The 24,181-nt window shown below is 35.4% G+C and overlaps 2 protein-coding genes across 4 annotated transcripts; one reads left to right on the forward strand and one right to left on the reverse strand.

Annotated features, from left to right (window-relative positions):
- The first annotated feature begins 1,563 nt into the window (after positions 1-1,563).
- LOC124307227 (GTP-binding protein Rheb homolog) lies at positions 1,564-5,762 on the forward strand. Of its 2 annotated transcripts, XM_046768742.1 has the most exons (5): positions 1,566-2,308; positions 2,477-2,548; positions 2,717-2,924; positions 3,875-4,004; positions 4,759-5,762. In XM_046768742.1, the coding sequence occupies exons 1-5, from the start codon at positions 2,260-2,262 to the stop codon at positions 4,846-4,848; spliced, it is 549 nt and encodes a 182-aa protein (XP_046624698.1). In that variant the 5' UTR covers positions 1,566-2,259; the 3' UTR covers positions 4,849-5,762. The 2 variants fall into 2 exon arrangements, with proteins under 2 accessions (XP_046624699.1, XP_046624698.1); XM_046768743.1 differs by lacking the exon at positions 2,477-2,548 and having other exon boundaries at positions 1,564-2,308.
- Positions 5,763-8,484: 2,722 nt separating this feature from the next.
- LOC124307211 (putative uncharacterized protein DDB_G0282133) lies at positions 8,485-23,162 on the reverse strand. Of its 2 annotated transcripts, none has more exons than XM_046768698.1 (6): positions 22,897-23,162; positions 22,540-22,812; positions 19,979-20,092; positions 17,828-19,744; positions 16,071-16,236; positions 8,485-14,958 (listed from the first exon to the last, which is right to left on the reverse strand). In XM_046768698.1, exons 3-6 carry the CDS (start codon positions 20,072-20,074, stop codon positions 14,750-14,752), a joined length of 2,388 nt encoding a protein of 795 aa, XP_046624654.1. In that variant the 5' UTR covers positions 20,075-20,092; positions 22,540-22,812; positions 22,897-23,162; the 3' UTR covers positions 8,485-14,749. The 2 variants fall into 2 exon arrangements, with proteins under 2 accessions (XP_046624654.1, XP_046624653.1); XM_046768697.1 differs by having other exon boundaries at positions 22,893-23,162.
- Positions 23,163-24,181: the final 1,019 nt, after the last annotated feature.

Raw genomic sequence — 24,181 nt, forward strand, 5'->3', positions numbered from 1 at the left:
ATTGTAGGCAACACGCGCAACGTTTTGAAGGCAATGCAGATCTCCAATGTGGAGCCATACAGAGCCTTACCTAGAGAATACATTAGGAAACTTACCGACGAAACGAAAACGTTCTAGAAGCTTCCAAGCCGATTTATATCAATATAAGAATTAACAACTACAGAAGGGAATCATATACAAAAGCACACATGTAAACCTGCTCTAAAGCTATGAATCATCAAATTACCAAATACTCTAAATCTGTTAAGATAGTTATAACACAAACAACTAAGGATATTCGCAGCAGCGCGATTCTAATAATGTTAAACAAATAACAAACTATGTTCATAAACAATTGCTATTGTACTCCAGGTTAACAACGACAGTAGTCGACTATAATACATATGCAATTCTATATAGATATAACTATAAAACTAACAAACGACAGGTAACCAAAATGAAATATGGGCTTTGTAACGAGCAAGATAGCAAAAACATTAAGAGGTAGACAGGTAGTTAAGTGGCTGAGGGGCGCCAGAAATGGGGCTGGCGCCACAAAGGGGGCTGGCGCCACAAGGGGGGCTGGCGACACAACGAAAAGCTCACGCAGTTCGGAGAACTACGGAACAAAGTCCACGCACCTACACCACCGCACCAAGCAGCGATATACCATACGTAAAAACCTACAATATAGTAATAGCCAATGGACTAAGATATCAGGCGTGCATGCGGCGAAGATGTCGTGCCCTAATTAGAATTCCTAGAAAAAGAGGGGAGGTGCGCAAAGGTGACCAAAAACTATAGAGGGGGATCGTTCTGCGCAACGATCGACCCCTATAAAAAGGGCGACCGATCACTCGATCGCTCTCTTGTGTTTCTACCTCCAGATTCGTCATCTAGTTCCGGTACAGTCTCGCGGTAAAATCCTTTAGCCTTTTGCATTAAAACTTTCATACAACGTTACTCTGCCCAAAAGTTTAGCGAGCTTAAAATCCATTTTGTCATACTAAGATTAAGATCTTACACTGTGTAACTCCGTTTTTGTGACTTTTAAATATCAAAACTTATAAAATAAACCTAACTTAGTCAAAATATCCAAATATTAAAGTCAGTTATTCCGCTAAAACCTCTCACCAATCTACAAGTCATCGCATCCAGAATACTCTCAAAAAGGTAAGCCAAATTAAATCTTTCATCCAACAATTTCTCCCTCTTCGGTTCGTTCGATTAGAGCGACAGAATGCCCGTTGTCCGGTGTATTTCAATACTTAATCGGTAATTGGTGGCCCAAACTACTGATGTGAGTCTGGCTGTAGCTGCGTGTGAATGTTTCCGGTGTCTAACATCTGGAGATTTCCACTAGGTACCGTTCCGACGTCACACAGGGTGCTCCAGGTAGCGCCTCCCTACCTTATCGGCGTATTCCTATTGGATAAAACAAAAAACCGCGACAGGAAAATAATTCGGCAGAATTTTGCTGCCCGTGAAAATACAGCCTAAATTGACGGGTAACTTCGGATGCCTATCCCAAGGGGGACAGATATCGTGACCGTGAGGGTCACAGTAATATTCGTTATTGTCTTCCTTTTCCGGATACTTTGTTTTCGGTCCGAAACGAAGTGCGAGTTCCATTCTATACGAATTATGTAACAATGACTCCTAATCTCTGACGTCGGCTGCATCGCAAGTCATTTGTCACATAATTCTCATAGAATTGAGATTGCATTTTGTTTCGGACTGAAAACAAGTTAGGCGGAAGCCCAAGACATTTAGGAACATTACTTTACAATACGTAATTACGAGCTAGTAAACACAAGGGCAATATCCAAACTCATTCGGGTTCAGTGACGATTCGGTGTACATCCGAAAACACCCGTTTTTACTTGTTGCGATAAAAAAGGACACTAATGCAATTCACGTGCAGTCTACGGACGGTACGACAGATTCTCGAAACACAGCCCACGAATACTGCCATGATGAAATCCCAGTAGTCATTCTGAACATATCTTCAACACGCATCTCACAATCATATTCACTTGTGTTAAACGTGTGGTCCTTACTTTAAGTAGAATGCGTTAATCTCTTCAGTTAATCTCAGTTAATCTTTAAAGACGAAGTTTGTACGGTTCACCACACTCGGTTCATATTGGGATTGTTGCAAATTTAATTTCGCTCCTTGTAGCGTTTGTTAATTATTAAAGTCAAGTACTAGGTTGTCGAAATTTATTCATGAAAGTTTAACCTGTTATGGACCATTGTCAGTTTATAAATTCATGAAGAATGCCATCAAAACAGAGAAAAATAGCCATTATGGGCTACAGATCAGTAGGTGAGTCAAAAATTTTTACATTTTCAATTCATGATCTCATATATTTGATATTCATTCTTGTTAACCAAATAAATACTTAATTTATCTCCACACTCATGCAAGAATATCGCGCGCGTGTTTACTCTCATTTAACTTCTCGGTATTGACTGTACTTCGTCAATTTTTAAGGAAAATCATCCCTCAGCATACAATTCGTCGAAGGGCTATTCGTCGATTCGTACGATCCAACAATTGAAAATAGTAAGAATTCTCAAATGAGTCATTACATAGCTTAATTTTTTATATCGTAAGTTTTACCAGTATGATATTATTCTTAGTATTAATATTGACCTCATTACTACTTTCTAAGACTAAGAATTTCATTGAAATCACTTCGCAACTTTTACATCTACAATGCAAATATTTTAGCATTTACCAAGAGCACTCGTGTCAATAGTCAAGAATATGAAGTGAAATTGGTGGATACAGCTGGTCAAGATGAATATAGCATATTTCCTACCCAGTATTCTATGGACATACATGGATATGTATTGGTCTACAGCATAACTAGTGCAAAAAGTTTCGAAGTTGTACAAATAATCTACGACAAGCTATTGGACATCACAGGCAAAGTGCAGTATGTAACTTTATACCGCAATGTTGTTGATGATTTCGTGACCATGGTTATATAGAATTTATTTATACCGCATCGATATTCTTCTTTCATCACCTGAAAACCTGAATCATTATCTTTTCTGTAATGCAATATTTTACATTCCTTGATCAATTTCATCGGTTTTTAGTAGATGGATGAATATTATGGATATCCTCAAATTCATCTTACATCTCTATTACTCGTCAATGCTTCCTTTGTGATTAATGAAAATTTTTGGAGTTTACTCCTTGAGAAACGATTCGAGTTATAAGGCCCGGTACGGAAATTTTATGAGGAGTAAAATCAAGTCTGACACGAAAACTTGAGGTGTTACATAGACAGAGACAAGCATATATATCTGTGGGATTGAACGTGCAAAAGAATGAGATGGAATACATTATACAGCGTATCCTATACTCGGGGTCTCCTCTTTGTGCGATGCTTCGTAGTCTCACTGTATAGTTCACTACCTCTGGTCTGAGAGTTGAATGTGTGTGTATGTTTGTACGTGTGTGTTATGTGCCTGCGTATTACGAAGTTCTGCCGCAACTTGTATACTGCTGCCGAGTACAGGGTATGCATGCTTTAGAATAAATACATATAGTAGCATTTATTGTATCGATACAGCGTACACAAACAGCAACCTAACCATCAACTTTTAATGTTTTGATTTTAAAGTTTTTTTTTTACTTCTATGCATTGATACGTGTATTTTTATGTACTAAGCTTTTATTGAAGTAATGTAAATAATCCGAATAATTACAGATATATGTTTGTTTCTCTTATCATTTTGGAAGATGCGTTCATTTACCTTCTTTTTCTATTCGATATATATCATAATTATCGTTCGTAAGGAGTAAACTCCAGTCGTGCGTCGGAGTTGACACACACACTTTTTTTTTTCCAAATACAAATGAATTATCGTGTTGCAGCGTGCCGATCGTTTTGGTTGGTAATAAAACTGATTTACACATGGACCGAATGATATCAACGGAGCAGGGGAAGCGTTTAGCAGAGACATGGCATGCCGCCTTTTTAGAGACAAGTGCAAAACAGAATGAGGTAGCTCGATATCCATTAATTTCTTAGCTAATAAATGTAGGGCATAAACGACGCTCAGGGAGGTTCACTTCTTTGCCACTTCGGAAAACAAAAGGGATTAGTTTTGGACACAGTCGGTCTTTCCCGCCAGCCATGCTGCACAGTTTCTCACAGACCTTATAAACTGACGCTTTTGCTCATGTTTGTGTTGATTATTCATAAATGATGTAATCAAAATAATGCAAATTTTTCGTATAACGTCCTAAATATCTTCTCTATAGTTTCAGCAGTTCTTTGTTCAACCTTCTGTTTGATTAATTATTTTCAATGAAAAACGCAATATATCATTGGATATTCCAAGAAAGCCGATGAATAAAAATTGACTTTATTCGTTTTATTATGAGTAAATGGGGCACACGAAAATTTTCAAATAATTCAAGTGTATCTCTACGGTCATGGAGAGAGTGTTGAAAATTAAAATAAAAAATTTAACCCCATTTTCATGAAACTAGTGAATTTCCTTAATATTTGCTCTCGCCAAATTTTAAGAAAATGTTGGCAACATGGTATTAAAATTTATAAATTTCTACCCACTGTAGTAATTTATTTCAGAATTTGAATTTTTAAATGTTGCAAATTCTGTTGATATCGTATTTTATATCCCTGAGACTCACATTGCATTAGATATTTTTCTAATAGACGTCACAGCTGAATAATCATATGGAAAGTTAATATTGCTTTAATATGAAATGTTATTTTGTTTGGAATGTTTCAGTCTGTTGCAGATATTTTTCATACATTATTGGTTGAGATCGAGAAAGCTGACGGCAATGTACAAGAAAAGTCTAATTGTATTATCTCCTGAATTTTGTAGCTAAAATATTTGCCCGCCGTTACCTTATTTCGATCCCTTTTTTTATTCGAGCACTTCTTTATCCATTTATAATCCAACAAGCTTTTTATCTTGTCAGTAACTCTGATAACTAGGAATAATAATGATCTATTTGTTTAAGCATTGTAATTATTTTCTATACTGTAAGAAAGCAAAATAAAACGATCTTCTCTTGAGCCATATATGGCAGTATTAGATATTGATGTGCTCTTTGTTAAGCTGACGTAACATAACCTGCGGTATAAAATGACTTGTGTTTCACAATACACTAGTAAGGCTAAATGTATGCAATTAATATTGTTGAAAAATTTACCATCGCAGATATGAAGACATGTTTTGACTGTCAAAGACAGGGGGAACATTTTGTCATGCCAAATATGCGTGTTCCTAGTGACACGCACTGGTAACTATGTACTAATTATGATCATCGGACTTCTATAAGCTTTTTTTTTATTTATTTATTTTTTTGTAAGTAAATCCGTCAGGTATATGTTCTTTACGTCCTGCATTTGGAAATTGATTATTCATTGAAAACTTAGTTCCAGTTTAGGAAAAGTTTAGGAAAAGCAAAAAAAAAGGCACACACATGTTCTGCACATTTATAAAACACTGTAATATCCAGTTTTGAAATACGTTGTTATTATGGCGATTGATACACCACAAAAAGGATATCGGAAACTTATTGCTGTTACTGAAATTTCCAGAGCAATAACCTCGAGCCACGCACTCCACTCAAAGTTAAAACTAATTCTTACATTGTCAGGTCCGTTATTTTCTACATGGTGTTGCCGAACATGACAAGGAAAATGTAAAAATTAATATATTTTGATCTAGCATATTGTGAATTATGTAATGAAGTACAATAAAGTAATATTATTTGAAAAGAATTCATAACGATTGTACAATGAATTATTTTCATCTGATCAATGACATTTTGTATGAGTTGCAGATTGAGCAGAAAATAGCTCATAATTTTCCGATACACATGCACAATCAAGTTCTGACAACGCATGTTTTAAGCAAATGAAACAAGCATAATTATGCATGAATAATATATTACTTAAAATCAACGTATACTTGTGCACCAACTCAGTGGGGAGGAGAGTCAGATTTTATGAAATTATTAATAAAGACGCTCGTATCATAATGAACATGAAAGATACAATTTATTGATAATTTGCGGGATATATAAGTTTACATAGAAAGGACACTTTTCACAAAATGCGACTGCCAATATTAGCAGGATAAACATATATCCATAAAACAGCTTATATAACATCATATAATCAATCTTATTGTTGACTTAAAATCCTTAAAAAGCACATTTTGTGGCCTTTCAATCATAACATGTGGCGTTATTTCTCGATTGTACTCGGTGAGCACTGATTGCAAGTTCAGTTTTTCTAGTTATTAACGAATAAAAACATATAACGTGAATAAGCCAAAGAAACCATGCTCAGAATAGATATACTGCACTAAGCAAGATATGGCCATTCAAGCATCTCAAGGCTACATGTATTTGTCATAAAACATCGACACTTGCGAAAAAGCTATAAAATATATTCTGATAAGGTACAAAAAGATTTCAATTTTACAGGTGGTTAATCTAAGCCCCAAATTTACTTATAGCTATTTAACATATTAACACATTTTGTTTATGCTGACATCGATTTTGGCGACTTGAAAACTACCGAGAATAATGTTAGTAGTTGCAAACCGTGTGGCACAAACTTTATTGTACATCAACTTTGTGGAAGATCATCTACCAATGGTTTATTCAATTAACATTACGAGGGCTCAAAGTTCGTAGGCAATATCATACATACAGACGTAAAAGCTTTGACTTTCTCAAGTGCAAACCAATCATCTAATCACGTCTTCATTTTCCACGATAAAAATGTTTATAATTGGACATGAAACTTAAACATTTTATATTTCTTCTTCTTCTTTTTTTTTTTTTTTTGGAATTTAGTATATGCTTTTTTTAGCAATAGAAATGGGAGTAAAGTTTTATCCAACATAATGCATTAAATTCGGATGTTAATAAAATTTATGAACGATTACAATGATCTGGTTGAATTCAGGTGATACAAAAATATGCATACATCTAATCCAGACACGGTTCAGTGTATAAATGTATCCACATACAAATTCAGAGTTTTTCAACGGACTACTGTTGAATCGATGTGCACAAAGTATACACATGACATTCACGCCCATTTGAATCTAATAATATGTAAACGTATTATGAAAACGACACCTATTGTGCATTCCATTTCAACTCCATTAGGTCCTGTGCCGCATATTTTTTTTTCGCGACATTTTTTCTGGATCAGTAGGTCCTTGTAGACATCTAAATTAATTTTTTACATTTTTCTGAAAAATCCCTTACGAACAATAAGGGTCAAGAAATCGTGAAAAAACATCCTGTATTTTGAAATCGGAAAAAACCGCAGTATTTCATCCCAATAATTGTGGCATAGCTTCTTTTTGAGGATTCATGAACAAATTTTTACCGACCGGAAAACATTTGAGATTTAATTTTAATGATCATTTGCCCGCGTTTTGGTTAAAAAAAAATGTTGTAAATGACTAGACACCTAGAAAGACATCGTTTACCATTACGGGGTTTTATGTCAAAATTATCGAAACAAAATACAGCAATTTTGATATGTTTTCAGGTTTTACGAGCAATACGTTTTTCACAAGTTTTAACGATCACTGCTCATAGAGAATTGTGCAGAAAGACGTGAAAAAAAATTGAGGGGTTTTTGAAGTCTTACTATAGCCATAAAAAATATGAGTGTCAAGACCTGGTCGAATTGACATGGGATGTTCCATGTGCATAATACACAGTACGTTTATACTCTCATCTCAAAGTTTTTTTTAGTGGAATCGTTATGCTTCACAGTAAAATAATTTCGAAGGTTCAGAACTTAATTTTGTAATCAGGCTATGAAATTACTATAGGTTACAAGCATAAACAAAAATATAGACTAGTTGACTTTCGAAAAGAAAAAATGATTCTTGCATCTCCAACTCAAATATAAATGTCAGTAGATAAAAAATATATATATATATATATATTTTTTTTTTCTTTGCCCCATCACTATTTCAATATCAAAAAAATGACGAACGACAGTATATTTTTAAAATTAATCACAATCTAGCTGATGTTTGCTTTTCTAATTTTAAATCTTCACTAAGAATATTCCAAAGTTATCTAAAACGTGTCGTTCTAAATCTACATACAAAGTAAAATACACTGGACAGATATTCAACATCGACAGAACAGACAAAGATAAAAATTACAAATAGAAATGCCAAGCCTAGGTAACTATTATTACTTTAGTTCGTGTTAGGTGTTCTGTGATCACAACAATACCCTAAATGATTCTTTAATCGAATACTCGTCTATAATCGTAAGTATGAACAAGTTGTACCGTAGTACACTGTTTCAGAGCACTTAAATTCATTTCAGAATAATAAGAAACCAAACTTTGCCGGTTAATTGCGGTTGTTACAAATATGAAATTGAAACTAGTAATGGTGGTAGTTCAGTAATAATAGTATTAGTAATATTAGTAGTAGTAGTAGTAGTAGTAGTAGTAGTAGTACTAGTAGTAGTAGTAGTAGTAGTACTACTAGTAGCAGTAGTAGTAGCAGTAGCAGTAGTAGTAGTAGTAGCAGTACAGCATTACAATAATAGTTCTATTTGCCAGAATCAAAGGTAGAGTTGAAGACACTGACAACAGATACAATTCAGCTTAAGATTAGTGGAAGCAAAATATAAATTCTCATGTTATCGTTCCTTTTGACAGCATAACTCAACAAGTTAAAAATTAAACTACACTTCTTTCTAGTCATTACTAAAAATAAATTAAAATAATAGAAACAATTAATCAATCAGTTCTTATTTTTCCTGTTCTCTAACCCTCACCTCAAACCGCTATCATCAACCCTTTGCGGTTCTCACATGTTCCATTTTTGCAATCTCAAAAACGCAGTCCATTCGCCAATATGACATTGCCTAATGCTTAACACGTTATGCATACTAATAACAAAATTGTCGTATCACATTATACATATATAGCATACCTGATCTAATAATCTAGACTATTTACGATTTAAGTCGGTTTCACCACCAAAATGACTATCGTAAGATACATTTGTCAGTAAAAATGACCAAACACTGTAAACAATAGGTATTCACATTGTACGCTAATCAATTACGAAAACTGTGCAAACTATAAATACCTAGACTCCACTATTTACCTTTTTCACCGTTAGTGGTACAATCCAATACGCTTATTCACAAGAAAGAAATTGTTTGTAATATTTACACATTTATTGCACATGGAATCATTATTTAAAACTTAACAGGTGCATGAAAAATATATTTCCTAAAACCATTAAAACCAGAGATTGACTATGTGCTCCTCAATCAAATTTTCTTACACATGACATTTTGAATAACTAATTCAGTTTCAAAATATTTCCTGTAATGTTCCATACAAAATTCACTTTAATGATATATTATTGTAATATAATCGTTGTGTGTGTGTCTGTATATATATTTATATATATGCATAGTGGTCCACGTATTGAGTATTATTATTTTTCTCTTCAAAGAATACGGTTTCAACTGGTTGTTGATGCAACTGCATTGTTGCCAAATATATTATACAATCACTATAATCATCGTACAGTAGTTAAGTTTTACCACAATACCTATCATGTTATAATTAAAAAAAAACTCCCTATAATACACAAATAATCCTTACCTAGAGTTATGCAAATTGCTTGCTATACGAAGCTTTTCTAACAAACCATTTAGAGTTTCCAACAGTAAAAATAGACTTTTATGCCTTCGTATTCAATGCAATGGATATCAATTCACGTTCAATTCAACAAAAAGGCTGATATTCAGATAATTTGATTGAGGATTTCCTAAAGCTAATTATTCCATATGCTTAACATTCATCCGACAACTAGCTGTATTCTATTCACGTATAAACACTGAATACTAATAAAAGACATTCCACACTTAAAAATTCCCATATTCCCAACAATTCTAATAATCTTGCGGAAAATTTGTTCTCTTCCATACTTGGGTACACAGGTACTAGCACCTAACCATATTTAAATCTGACAGCTGTATGCAACGCTGTGATACTAATAATGCATTGACAGAATTGAAATTGAATTTTGTACAAGGAACTATTGAGCAAATATTACTTGAAAAAAGCAGAGAAATGTTCAGCACGATAGCTCTAACCAAAAATGCGCTCTCGAACTAGATTACGTAGGCTGTATTATTTGCATTCGATGTATATTGAAATCTGTCATGACAAAACAAAACGATGTGTTTATCTTATTTACAATTGTGACAATTAGCGTCGAAGAGTAGACGCAACAACAAATAATTCAATTTACAATATTTATCCTAAAACGTCGAACAAAGTTTCGACTGTGAGAATAATGATAATTTCGTAGTTTTCCCTGACAATATAGAGCAGATGCGAACAAATATACAAATAGGTACGTATGCTATTTAGCTGGCCATATTCCGTTAGTAACCGCTGATTTTTATCAGTTTAATTAAATTTCGCCAACTGCTATAGCTGTACGAAAGTTAACAACAACCAGAACGTAATAATTTTATATGATGTACAGATGCTTGGCAAATAAGTTACTCATCTATTGTTACGAACAGAAGTGACACATATGCAACACCAGCTAAACATATTAGATTGAAGTTTCAACAAAAAAAACTTCCTCGGAATCACATTAATCAAGCTCTTCTCTTAGATAATTTAGCAATGACTCGTCCAAATCTATTCTATCAGTCCTTTATAACAATATTTCTATAGTTAATACTGGTCCATGAAACTAGAAAATGACCGCCCAACATATATTTATGATATGCGCTTACACGTTGTAACGTAGAAACAATTATTATATTATATTGATACATTATATATTATAATATCCCCACATATAGTATTATGTATTGTGTATGTTTACTGTTTTTCTACTGCATGTGTGCGGGTGTGTGTGTGTGTGTGTGTGTGTTGTGTTAGATATTTCTACAATTAGTATTCTTATAAACCAGACTTGTCATTTTACATTGAGCCGTCTATTACAATTACCTTGGAAGGCAAAGCTACCAGTTGACCGTTTGTAAATTTATTTTTTGCCAATAAATATTTAACAGGATATATGCAAGCCACACAATTCATTAATCATGTATGAGGACTGCACCAATATTTCACTAATATAGTCTCAACTTTGAAAGATGCGGGAACAGATGGCATAGAAACAAATGTGTTACAACTTAGAACGTATGGAAATCTTGCACATTTCTACCAAAAAATACAACTGAAAGTAGACAAAAAAAAAAAAAAAGGTCTTTCAGAAAGGTCCTATTGAGTGGTTTTTGATTTTATCACCACAGCCAAAGAATACAATGATGAATACAACGTACAATACGCTCAACATATATTCAATACGTAAGCAACGCATAATTTGATCATATGATATTACTGATAATGATATAAATTACAAAAATTTTGATAACTCGGAATAATCCTGTTATATATCACTTGGCTAAAAGAACAGCGATTTTTGATATTTCTAATTCTTCTCCTCTTCCTTTCTTTTTCTCGTTACTTCACAACGGTCAACTGCTTGCATTAACGTATATCGCATCATTGAAATATTGAAGGGAATCTCGCAAGAATCAAACAGTTACAAGAAACGTACGAAGTTTCTGCAGACTCATGGCCTGGGCTAAACTATCGGAATATATGACACCAGACAATCCTAGTAACACCGATTAATCAGAGTTACATCAAACGAATCAGACGTCACAGCGATAATCATTATATATTATTTAAATTCCTACATGTAATTGGCAAGTTTCAACGAATAGAAAATATTTGAATAAAATGTCATCAATGTGTTGAATATTATGTGTGTACCCACATAAGTGTGCTGGCATTGTAATGTCTGAACAGGTATATACTTATGCCTTGAAAATTGTTTTAGCTTAAATATATGTATAGGTAATTCTTGCCGATATTATAGCTTAACATTGGTCATTTTTGTTCAATATTAATTTACGTATTTATATTATAATATATATTAAATATTTTTGTTAATGTACTTACATATTTAGTAATATCACATGCAATTAAACTAGGATTGTCGGACATGTACCTACTAGCGCTATACTATATCAACTCGATATTACCATTAAATGTTACTTATATAATGACCGTTAGGTTATTATATTATATTATATTTTATTATATTATATTATGCAGGCCTGGCTCTTTTATCTCTCCATTTCGTAATAACATTTTTAAATTCCTATTTTTATATCTCATTGAACATTTGCATCTCATAATCTATGAATCATCGAAAAGTATAATACTAAAGCAACAGAAAAGCACGGAAGTTGGTGGGAACATCATTACATGTTATTTGCTTTGTGTTGCATGGTAAAGAAAAACGTCAATCGATTGTTACTCGGAGAGATGTTGTGGCCACCCTGTAACACGCGAGGCTAAATAACAACCAGCTAACACACTAACACCCTGCTATATATTTGACACCTATGGACATTACAATCAGTTGACGTTATCCACTGGTTAGGCGTAAGCCTGGGCATGCACATGTCGTTGTGCGTGCAAATGGGTTTGGATATCTCATTGTCGGTTTAAGTACTATAGCTGTTGCATGCCTATATGTTTATAATGACTGTTCAATTGATGTATAGTAATTATGTTACGCGATGATACAACAAATTTTAAAGTTGAAAACTTTTACAATCAGATTCCAGTTGATAACAATATCCAGTAGGCAGTTTGTTAAAGTAGTTAAAAGATATTTAAGTTATATAGTAGGGAGTTGAGTATAATTTACAGTATTGGCATAAAAGTTATCACAGTTAATACTCTGCAAATGCCAAAAGGGAACTTTTAGAAGCATGGCGCCTAAGTCGCCACTCACATTTGTGTTATGCTTCTATTTTGTTAATCAGCTATTTCAGCCTGTTTAATTTTCAACTCCTTTTGCCATTTGACGATTAATTCTAGACCTTGTTACTCTCGTTTTTCTCTCAGCTTCTTTTCACAAATTGACCATTTCTCTACCGCTACGTTTGAATCTCATATTCATCTAGTCAATGAAAATATTTATCTATACATAAGCAAAAGCCTTGTTTGTGATATTTTACTAGCGGACGCAAGATTGAATCATAAAAATGTTAAAAATTGAGCAGTTTGTAGCAACTGCAATATGTACGGTTCTTGTACGCGTGTGCTGAAGACTTGCGGTATGTTACCAAGATAACTGATCGAATGCATTTAGCAAAATTATGCCGATACTCGATAATTATCACGATACTTTTTGAAATTTGATCCTCAAAGAGTTACGCTATGGATTCTACATCACTACAACAAATTCGGATACGTCCCGATCCCCGATTTTTGTGCAGCTACAAGTTTTATATAAAATCTGTGGCAAAATTTCTTATCAAATATGATGTATGTAGTACAATGCACGAGCGATAAACTCAACAAAATTTTGGTATTTAGAGGCTAGACTTACTTCGTATATAGATTGAATATTAAATTCCGTCTCAGATATTCACTATATTTAGCATTATATGCAATCACTCAATTGTCAATATAATAATATATGTATAGTGTAGTGGACAGCATTTGGATTGCTTTGCGACGTCGATATCAATTACCTTGCTACATTCATTAAACGAAGTACATTCGTAATAAATATATGTTAGTTGAAAATACCTCTTAAAAATCGCATGAAAATTAGTTAAATGTCACATTGTTCGGGTCGTAATTAGGAAAGGCCACATATATCTATTCTAAAAATTCTATCTAGCATTTTAACTACTTTTTTTCTTTGTAACATTCCATCTACTAGACAATTTTCTTCGCACCTACAGACGAAAATTGACAATTGCCCTAAATATCTAAATACTTGTAACAACTGAGACGTCAAACTATTAGAGAAATCTAACGGCGAGTTAAGATGACGGTTATAACTTAATTTTTTAGCACAACAAAGATATTTTAAAGGTTAGTAGTCAAAAAGTTGCGTTGTGATCATATTCTTAATAATTTTAAATCCAATTACTAAACTAGAGATGGAAAAACTTTTAATCCTAGTAATCGTTTGCAGACCTAAAATGTCCAGCCTTGAAAATTTTGCTACACATACTCGTACAAGCTCTTAACTGTTCGTGAAATTCTCAATGTTTCGTTGATATGCAATTCCACCTAGAAACTAACCCTGGTGAGTTCGTTCACATGTTATTTGTTTTTTCAATAGTTTGCAACAAAGTAACATAATTGCCGTATGGCACAGAGTTGCCATGTGTCTAAAGAGTTTGTGTTACTACACAATCTCTGCTTTTGGGGTAAAAAAGTTTCAATCACAATTGCGCTCCATATTCACGAATTATACGCAGACGTATGCAACTACTTATCATCTCCAATTGGTGCAATATCAACATGATTATGGATAGAGGACTAATCAAACCTTGCTTGAATTATTGCACGCAGCTAGTCTTACAATATTTGAGATAAAGTAATAGCTTTTCATTTGCAAGAATTGCAAAAAATGTCTTCATTATTAGGCAGCTATCGCAGGGACTAAATTGTTATAACATTGGGAGTTAATACCCTAAAAGTAGAAAATAAAATGAGCGAAACAGAAATCGGGATGGTTTTTCTGATCAATTGCAAAATAACTTTATAAATTAAATGAATTAATGGTTCAGTCAATACACTTCAAATCTATAATCTGAAAAGTAACTTTAACCAGTTAAATCGCGTTTTGCTTAAGCACAGTCAACATGGCTGGAAAGATGTGTGCTGTTGGTGTCTCTAAGCTTGATATTGAAAAAAGTATCTTTGCACGTCTCAATTACTTTTCTTTCAAATTCGGCATCGTACAAAAGTGTAGCTTGAAGGGCATTGTACATACCAGTTCTAGCTAAGCGGGATGCCTTAGTTAATTCATGAATGCTTCCTGCTAGGGCCAATATATCTGAAAAAACAAGATAAACCAGACAGGGTTTATTAAGCAGTGGAACAAATTTAATATCAGAGTGGTCTTGAAAATATGATGCAAGAAATTCGCTTTATAGTATGGGTAAGAGCAGGATAAAATAATAAGGTTTGATTTTGATCGTTTTGAAAAGATACAAATTTTTCTTGCGTTTCACCCTTCATTGTCGCATGGGTTCAAATAAATCCCATCGATTCTCAAATGGCTACTATCTCAAAACTTAACTATGCATCCAATTAGTACAAAAAAAGGAAAAAAAAGAAAAAGAATATGGAAGATACTTCCCACGTTGCAGAATATGTTTTTAGGTACACATTTGTAGTATCAAAAGACATGTCCCGAAGGTCTTGACATTTGTGAAATTATAGAAAAGTATTTTTTTTTTAACGGCAAAAATCGATATTCTTTCATTAAATCTGAAGGTCGTGATTTGGCATGGAAAATAGGCTTCTGTTGGGTGTTTTAAAATAGTTTATTTGCGCCAACACCTGAGATGTGTCTATGAGAGTAAAGGAAAAATATATAATTCATAGAGAAAATCTTTCATTAATAATGAGAAAATAAGCCATGCCCAGCAGTTGTTGTATCAAGTTGAATGTGGGATTAATTTGACCTCATGTGAGAATGAAGAGACGGAAAGCCTTTTTTAGCCTACAGTAACTTGAGAATAGATTACAATGTCACTACATTTGTATCAGATTAACAACCAAGTATCTCTGCCACATTGTTGTATAGAATGTAACAGCAATTATTGAAATATGAAAGGATGCACGATTTTTTAATGTACAAGAGTATCGCATCTATCTTACAAGTGTACTATAGCCTACATTACTGCAACATAGTAGAAAAACACTGTATTAGTTGCAATTATTGTTATAGACTGCAGAGTACAATGCAAACAGCCCAGCCTTAAGAGTTCTATCGACCAGCGATTGTGACGAACGAGAAGAAGTAAGGGACAAGAGAGCAATAGCAGAAAGAGAAAATAAGTTATCAGCCCTGTATAACATTTCCATCACCTACCTCAATCAACAGGTGTACCCTTCCCCCTCAACATATAGAATAAGCATATTATATAAACTGATACATACCCTTGTCATCGTGCATGGGAATGCAGTGTGGATTTTCTTTCTGGCGTTTAGTTGCATTTGCTATCTCTTGTTTTCGTCGTTCTTGCACATACTTGATAACTTCAAGCCAATATTCCATAGCTTTGTGAACTCGCTGATTCATTGTAGCACCCCGAAGACGTTCCATCTTGAAAATATGAGATGGTAAGAATTAATAATTAAAGTGGTCCAAGCTTGGAAGATAAAAATGTATGGTATCTCATCTGCTAGGCCACAGAACAAGAAACCTTGGATCACGCTAGCACTAATTAGCTTCATCAAACATAAGGAACACCTCTACAGTGAAAGAAGTTAAGAAACCGAACAGCCTGGACATCGCGGAAGGGTACACAGGGTACAGAAACAATCTAACGACCGTGCTCAAGAAAGTGAAATACAAGAGAGCAGCGGTAGCGAAGTGTGCCATCAACCAAAAGAAGCTATGGGACACCATAAAGAGAGTCGCACGTGAAGTAGGGGTAATCAGCAGGATACTTACAAACTCTGTGATGAAAAAGGCTACATACTCCAAAAATACAGAAAAGTAGGTAACAAGTTCAACGCATTCTTCGCCAGCGTAGGCAAAAAGTTAGCCAACATAATCACATGCCGTTAGGACCTCGGGCATCGTGACAGAGATACCTGCACCAATCTTCCTCAGTCCTGTGAATGGATGAGATTTTCAAGATACTCAGGTGACTAAGGATAAATAATGCCTACAGCGAGGAGGTAATCATGGAATTTCAGATACCGCAAGGTACCATTTTCGGCCCCCTGATGTTCAACCTTTACTTTAACGACCTTACGCTTTCTAACTCCACTGGGAAACACATCTCCTATACAGACGACATAAACATCGTATACATCGGCTACTCATGGGAGGACTTGAAGCAATGCGTAGAAAAGGATCTATCACAAGCACTTGCTTGCTCCTTGAATAACTCCCTGATGGTAAACATAAGGAAAATGAGCATCACTCTCCTTGCCCCCTACCAGAATAGACTTCCAGCGTTCCGAAAGCTATCCATAGCAGGAGGTGTCGAGTGCGCATGAACAGACTGTGTTAAAATCCTGAGTACATACCTAGATGGCAATCTAAGGTGGAAGAACCATGCATGCAGCACAACTGCCAAACTCAGACGTACCGTTCTCATGACATTCCAGGAAAAAAGACGACACTAGGCCAGAGAGCCTTTACCTTTGTTGAGGCAAAGGTGTACGACCTAATGTCTAGAGAGAAAAGGAAATCGGCACCTACGAAGTTTTAAGAAGATCAATCAGGGGCGTAAATGAAAAATCAGAAGATCCACGTCAGACGTGTGCTTAGCACAGCCGGAAAACGATTACCAAGCACCTGAGACCTGTGAAACGCAATGCGAACCCCTGCGCTACCTGTGAATCACTGCAGCCTTCCTCCTTGCATTCGCTCCACTCTCATTCACTAATACCTCACACCGTTTCATATCTTTTGAATGTATATATGTCACTGTCTATTATATTTTATACTAGTCACACAACGTTGCAATAACGAATTACACCTGAAACGTGCACAATGATCACGTGTTCTATTGCATCTTTAGGTAATACTCAAAGTATTACTTCTAGAGAGGGAAAAGAATGATGGCGCGACATGCTCTCCTTGTGTATCAATAAATAAATAATTATATTTCTAATGATTTTGAACCAAATATTAGAATGCATTTTGGATGCTTCTCTAGATTAGTATCCGATGCTCTTACCTTAGCCACAAGGGTAATAACACGCGCATGTTCTCTGAGATGATCAATGATCAGCCGGTCAACACGTGACGGATTTCCTTGTAGACGTGGTGTAGGTATATTATTGGCACTGGTCACTCGTTTTCCAGGAAAGTGAGCAGCTAAGCCAGCCTCGCATTTTTTCCGCTCTTTCTCCAGTTGCTTGAACTGTTCATAGGTCTGCTCCAATCTCAGTTGCAATATGCTAGAAGGGCCTGAGCGCCTAGAAGTGCTGTTCCTGAGTCCTCCAAACAATACAGACATCGGGTGCAATGGTGGAACAGATACAGACACGGGCACTGATAAAACTGTGGAAAAAACATTTCCAGCATGCACCAACCCAGTGTTGAATAAAACGTCGGGTGGTGGCACAGGATGGATCCCTTGATGTTGGCGTTGTTTCATCATTTGGTTAAACATTTCACCGCCTTGTGCATTTCCTGCTAATGTTGGAGCGAACGACATCGAAGAAGGATATGAAATTTCATTCGAGAAATCAAATGAATCCATGTATGTCATATTTTGTTTCTTTACGTTATTCTGGTAATTATTCCCAGTGGTGGTCTGTGTACCTTTCAATGTATCAACATTATTGGTTGTATAACGCTGGTATCCATTCGGTGTTTGGTAACTATGTTTATTAGACATAATAGTGTAGCTCCTTGAGATTAAATTTCTTGGAAATCCAATGGGAGAATAAACTTGATGATTATCTCTTTGTTTTACATTAGGACTAAGCGGCGATGTATGTAAATTATTGTTCATCCTGTGATCCATGATTCCTACTGATGATATAGTTTCAGAATTACTGGGATGAATCTTTGGTATCGATGCGTAATCATTCAAATAAGGATAGCAGTTAACCATTCGTTTATAACTCTGATCCATTGGTGAATCTGTTTTCAAAGCTTGCGATTGCTGTTGAAGGAAGTGGGACTCATTTGCTTTATCGACCACACCTAAACCATTGGGATCTTGTACGTCTCTATAATCATCAAATCTGGTACATTGAAAATTATTAGGTATACAATTTTGTAGACCAGTTTCTGCTGGAGAATAATGCTGTAACGGCGAGTTGGACAAAAAACCAGAATCACCACTCAAATCGGTCATAACAGAGTTTGGCCTATACATTTGACCTGCTGTACTTACATTGTAAGAATCATGGATGCTCAGCATTTGATTATTTTTAGATTTTCCAATGCTATGGTAATCGCAGTTACTTTGTGATTCCCAATCATTTATTCTAGTGCAACTCGGAGAATCCATTGGCAAATTTGAAGATAAATTCACATTCAAGTCAAGATTGCAATGTTTCTGAATTGACTGGTAGTTCCCGAACAGATCTTTTGTGCAATTTGGTGATACCAATGTCTCTGACCAGTTAGGTGTACGCGAATTGTAATTCAACCCATTGGTCGTAGTAAGCAGTCCATTCGAGAGTGATGCATAATTTCTGTTTTCATTTAAGTAACAATTGCTGCTGGACAATAAATTACTTTGCTGGGCAGTAGATCTCTGTAGCTCGTTTATCACACTGTTGGAATAGGTATTACCTTCGCCACATGTATTTCCTGTACACACATTTAGACTTAGAGCATGTAATCGACTGCAGTACTTTTGATAATTTTTTTCACTGTGAGATTCATTGGATACACCTATCTCAGCGGTATTGCGGTGTCTTGCTACGCCATTGGGCTTCAAAATAGAAGGTAATAATTCGTTAGTAGTATGAAGATCAATATGCTTGGAATATTCGGACTGATATTGCGGTAATCTGGTTTGTCCATCTGTGAAATTATCTTCGGCAATATTTGAATCGTCATCAAGAATTTTGGCAACAAGATCGTTGACCATGGTATTATTTAAATCTTGACAATCCTCATCGTCATTATTTGTCTGAAAATAGAATAGTACAGAATTACTGGTTGGGTTGATTGAATAGCAAATGTTTGACCTGAGATGCCTCCAACAAGAGCGAAAGTATCCTGTCTTCTTAAAATGAATTATGAAGCAACTTCAATAAAGTTAATTACTGTGAAAAGTTGAGATATGTTTAAAACTAACTAATTAGCTATAGGTAGCATGATCAAAATCAAAAGATCCTGATGTGTAAATTATTAATCAACTAACTTGATTATTCGCATTGACATTGAGTAGATCATAAGCCCATGGATCGTATTCGGCGCATAGTTTGGTCACAGTCCTATTCGCATTTGCTTCGAACATCGTGATACTTTGTTCAGTCTGCAACAAACATTTATGTGTGGTCCGATAATTAGCATTACGACAATTACATCAAATTAGCATCAGAGTGGTGGTTAGGACTCGAATCAGGGAAAGTTTCAAAAAAATAGGAAAAAATTTATTGAACATAGATAAAGGTCAATTAGTAGAAATAATGCTACCAACTGCACTGAATTTTTCTGTAAAATATAGTCGATGTTGTTTTGACAATACAATGCACTTATTGAACCCTCTAATGTTTCAGGACTTCATATGTAAATTCGATTGGTACAGTTGACAAGGTTTCGTCATAAGATACGTTTTTGAAAGATTGTCAAGAAAGGCCAAATGTATAAGTTTAACAGAAATAATAACGAACGATCTGGAAAAATGAGCACATCTTGTAAATACAACACTCCATATTAAAAAAAAAAGTCAAGCTCATAACTCATAGGCCTTAATCGGTACGAGTTTTGATTGGTCGCGTATGGATCATAAAATCAAAACTACAAGAAAGCTGAAACATAATTGTTGGAATGTTCGAATTATCATTGTTGAAAATAGACACAAGACATAAAATACATGTTCACGTCCGGCATACCACCTCTCTCTATTTTTCCTACTCGCTAACTCTCCCATAGTTCTTATATTAATATCATGGTCTCTGTCCTGTCCTCTTATCTCTACCTAGCCTCACGTTACTCACTGTCGCGCTTACTCATCTAATTCTATTCCCTTCCTTCAGCATCTTCACACCTTTTCTGCACCTGTACATTTCTCGTCTTTAGAGACACTCCTATTCTAACTCTCAACAACGTCACATCTAGACTTCTTTCATAGCTTCGTACAGCACACTTCGTTCTTACCGCCATCTCAGCTTCTTCGCAATAAATATATAATTAACATTTCAAACAAACCCTACATTATTCAACCCTCATACTGATTTCCGCTTGTCCTAGTATGTAAAAGTGAAGCCAAACCGGTTTATTCCTACCGCTCGGGAGTAAACCCCATTCACGGACATAACATACATATAAACAATATAAAAATGGCTAAAAATCATGGTTTTAGAGTTTGATTATACCATATTTAAATTCTTTTCAACATACATACTAATTGTAAGGTGTATTGAAATGCAACTCGCAATATTTTTACTATTTACAATGATGAAAAATTACCATATCGTTTCAAGTATAAGTCAAGGTTTTTTGTTGTTAACATCATCCTCAAAGATCATCTTCGACTTTTACGCGAGGACGACTTATACAAGGGATTTTTAGTTAATTTACCTTACAGACTGAAATTGTTTCTCATGAAAGTTCCAATCATCAAATTAAACTAATCATATTCACGCTGCGATTTTTCAATCTACCTTAGCTTGATTGATAAATTTACCTACTTAAGAAAATGGCAATTTATGAATCAACAAGTAAATGTACTCTTGTGATATCAATTTAGTTATAAACGTAGGTTTATATTCAGTACTTAAAAGAAAGTCCTGAGATGCAAAGTGAATACAAGGGATCAACTTATATTTGGAAAAATAGGGTACACGGTGATTATGTCGGTGATCCAAGGATAAAACAGTAGGATTTGTTAATAAGACAGAGGTTACTGAATATTATGAACTATTTTTCGACGTTCAATGGTCATGTTTGATCCTTTCCGGATGATGTTAAACATCCTTAATTATTGGCATTCTATCTACATTTTGATATTGGCAATGGCCACAAAACAAGTTTATGAATGAATTTATCTAAATATATGAATGGTAAACTAAAATCATAATAAGTCTCAATGTCTCAATAATATCTTGCAGAAACTGAGGGCATTATTTTTCAAGTAAAAAAAAATTATATGTATTTCCACGACTCATGCATACACACATTACCGTTATTTACGTTATAATGATGTATCTTCGGACTTAATACGTGATACTCAGCCTCAGCGTTAATTCAACAATAAATTTTTAGACATTTATTAACTGATGACTCGAAATCATCCGCTAGATTTCTTTAATATCGCGATTATGATTGGAGCCGTGCATGATAGTTTGTATTGAAATTACACACCCGTAAAATGGTAATGCCGAAACGCACATACAAACACAATACGTAGGAAAGTGTAGATATGTATGTAACATACGTACGTAACTCATCCACGATTCAACAACAAGTATATTAAAGTATATTTTTATGCACAAATGGGTGTACCGCGCCACTCGGAATGCTACAGGTACGCATACTGAAAGCAGGTAATATATGGAGGCCCATATAATTTGTGCAAAAGCTTATTCGAAGAATGCAATCTGACAACTGGTTTGACGCCAAGCTTCGATGCGGCGCTAATTATCGAAATAAAAAAACCCGTAACCATCTATTAAATCTAAGAGTGGAGGCCAAGAGCAAAACTAGGGTGAAATCGGTAGAATTGTTGATAGGAGTAACATCTTTTCGATTGGGACAAACCTTGGAAAACGCTACCGTGCGATCTGTCCGTCCATCCACCGCCAACGTAACACCACCGCTGACGGAGTGCACGCAGCACGCACAACTCGCCCTTATACACCCGTATCTAGGCTTCTGTCAAATAGAGCGATAGCATATCACTAACTTGAGCAAGAAAATGCCAATCGCCGGGGGAGCGTTTAATTGTTGTCCGACCGACGCGAGATGTCGCAACAGATCCCGTTCCCTTACGTTCGTTCTAGGTATGCTTTCCTTGGACTTGTCCCGCCAAAACTATAATACAGATCAAAACCTTATTGTTTCCCTTATGTTTGGTGATAGCTTCATGAAAGCATTATACAGTATATACGTACCCACCTGCCGTAAGATTATGGGAAATGTATATGAACAAGTTTCTAATTTGTTGAAATCATTCCCAAGATTAAAGAATGTATGTGTGTACTAAGGGTGCGTTCAATATTAGCTCCAAGTACTGTAACCAATATTTTATCTCTGTTGCACTGCGAGTTCGCGGGGAGCTCAGCCTCTGTCCTAGGAAGTTTTTAGCACTGCCAGCAAATTCCGGAACGCACCCTAAGCGTTACGCAGCCTTCAATTGTCCACCCTGTTCGCGCTCAGCTTACTATGGCGCTCACGGTTTTATATACAGGCAACGAAGATTGACTGTCAGCAATCCTTTATCTCTTTTGCGCTTCCAACTTCGCGAATAGCTCTGACTCTGTCCTAGGGAATTTTCAGTACTGTCAGTCAATTCACGAACACGGCCTAGATAGTGGGAGCTTTCCAGCAAGGAGACACAGTGGGTACGTTCCACTAAACGCCCGCAACGATTGTAACACCCTCTGTATCGTTCCACCTATGGCTCGTGGTCGTCGCGAGCGATCGTTCGACGTCATAGATGACGTCACTGTTCGCGACCACATCGCGCCCACATCGCCCACAAAATATTGGTGGGTCAGAGTGGGCTCTCACCAAAACGTGGCGGGAATTCGAAAAAAACAACAATGGCGACGAGACAAATAACTTTGTATAATCCTGAAACTGACATTGCAGTGGAAGTGAAAGTGTTAGTGGAGGATGCGAGGCGTGCCGAAAATGGTTAGTGGCCCCTTAATTTTGAAGATAAAAGATAATTTTCAATCGAATAACTTTGGTTTGGGAAAAAATTGCGTTTTTCTTATCCTAAACTCAAATAGAACTTTTTGTTGTGTGCGTCATTCTATTTGTTGAAAAAAATGGAACTCATCATATTTTCTAAATATCAATATAAATAATTATTTGAGATATTGTTTCATTCAATTCCAATTATTTCTTGCGATAGATGTGTTCATGAACAGTCATGTATTTTCATCGTTTCTAATACATTTTCTAACGAACTGAGTTTTTTTATTCCACATTTACACTTTGCAACGGCACTAATGAATAGTGCATTACAAGAAAAGGCCGCAACGGTTGTGGAATTGCAGCAGGAAGATGCTGAAAATACTGATAGTGGTCATTATCTCTCATTCGTTTCATCAAAAACGCAACTATAAATTCACGCGAATCCATGCGAACTATTAACGCACAACCCCCAGAGCTGCGCGTTTCCACTATGCCGCCATATTGTGAGCACACAGCGCTCAAATATGCGTTCCACCTA

Source organism: Neodiprion virginianus, chromosome 6 (assembly GCF_021901495.1).
Source record: "Neodiprion virginianus isolate iyNeoVirg1 chromosome 6, iyNeoVirg1.1, whole genome shotgun sequence".
NCBI classification, from domain to species: domain Eukaryota; kingdom Metazoa; phylum Arthropoda; class Insecta; order Hymenoptera; family Diprionidae; genus Neodiprion; species Neodiprion virginianus.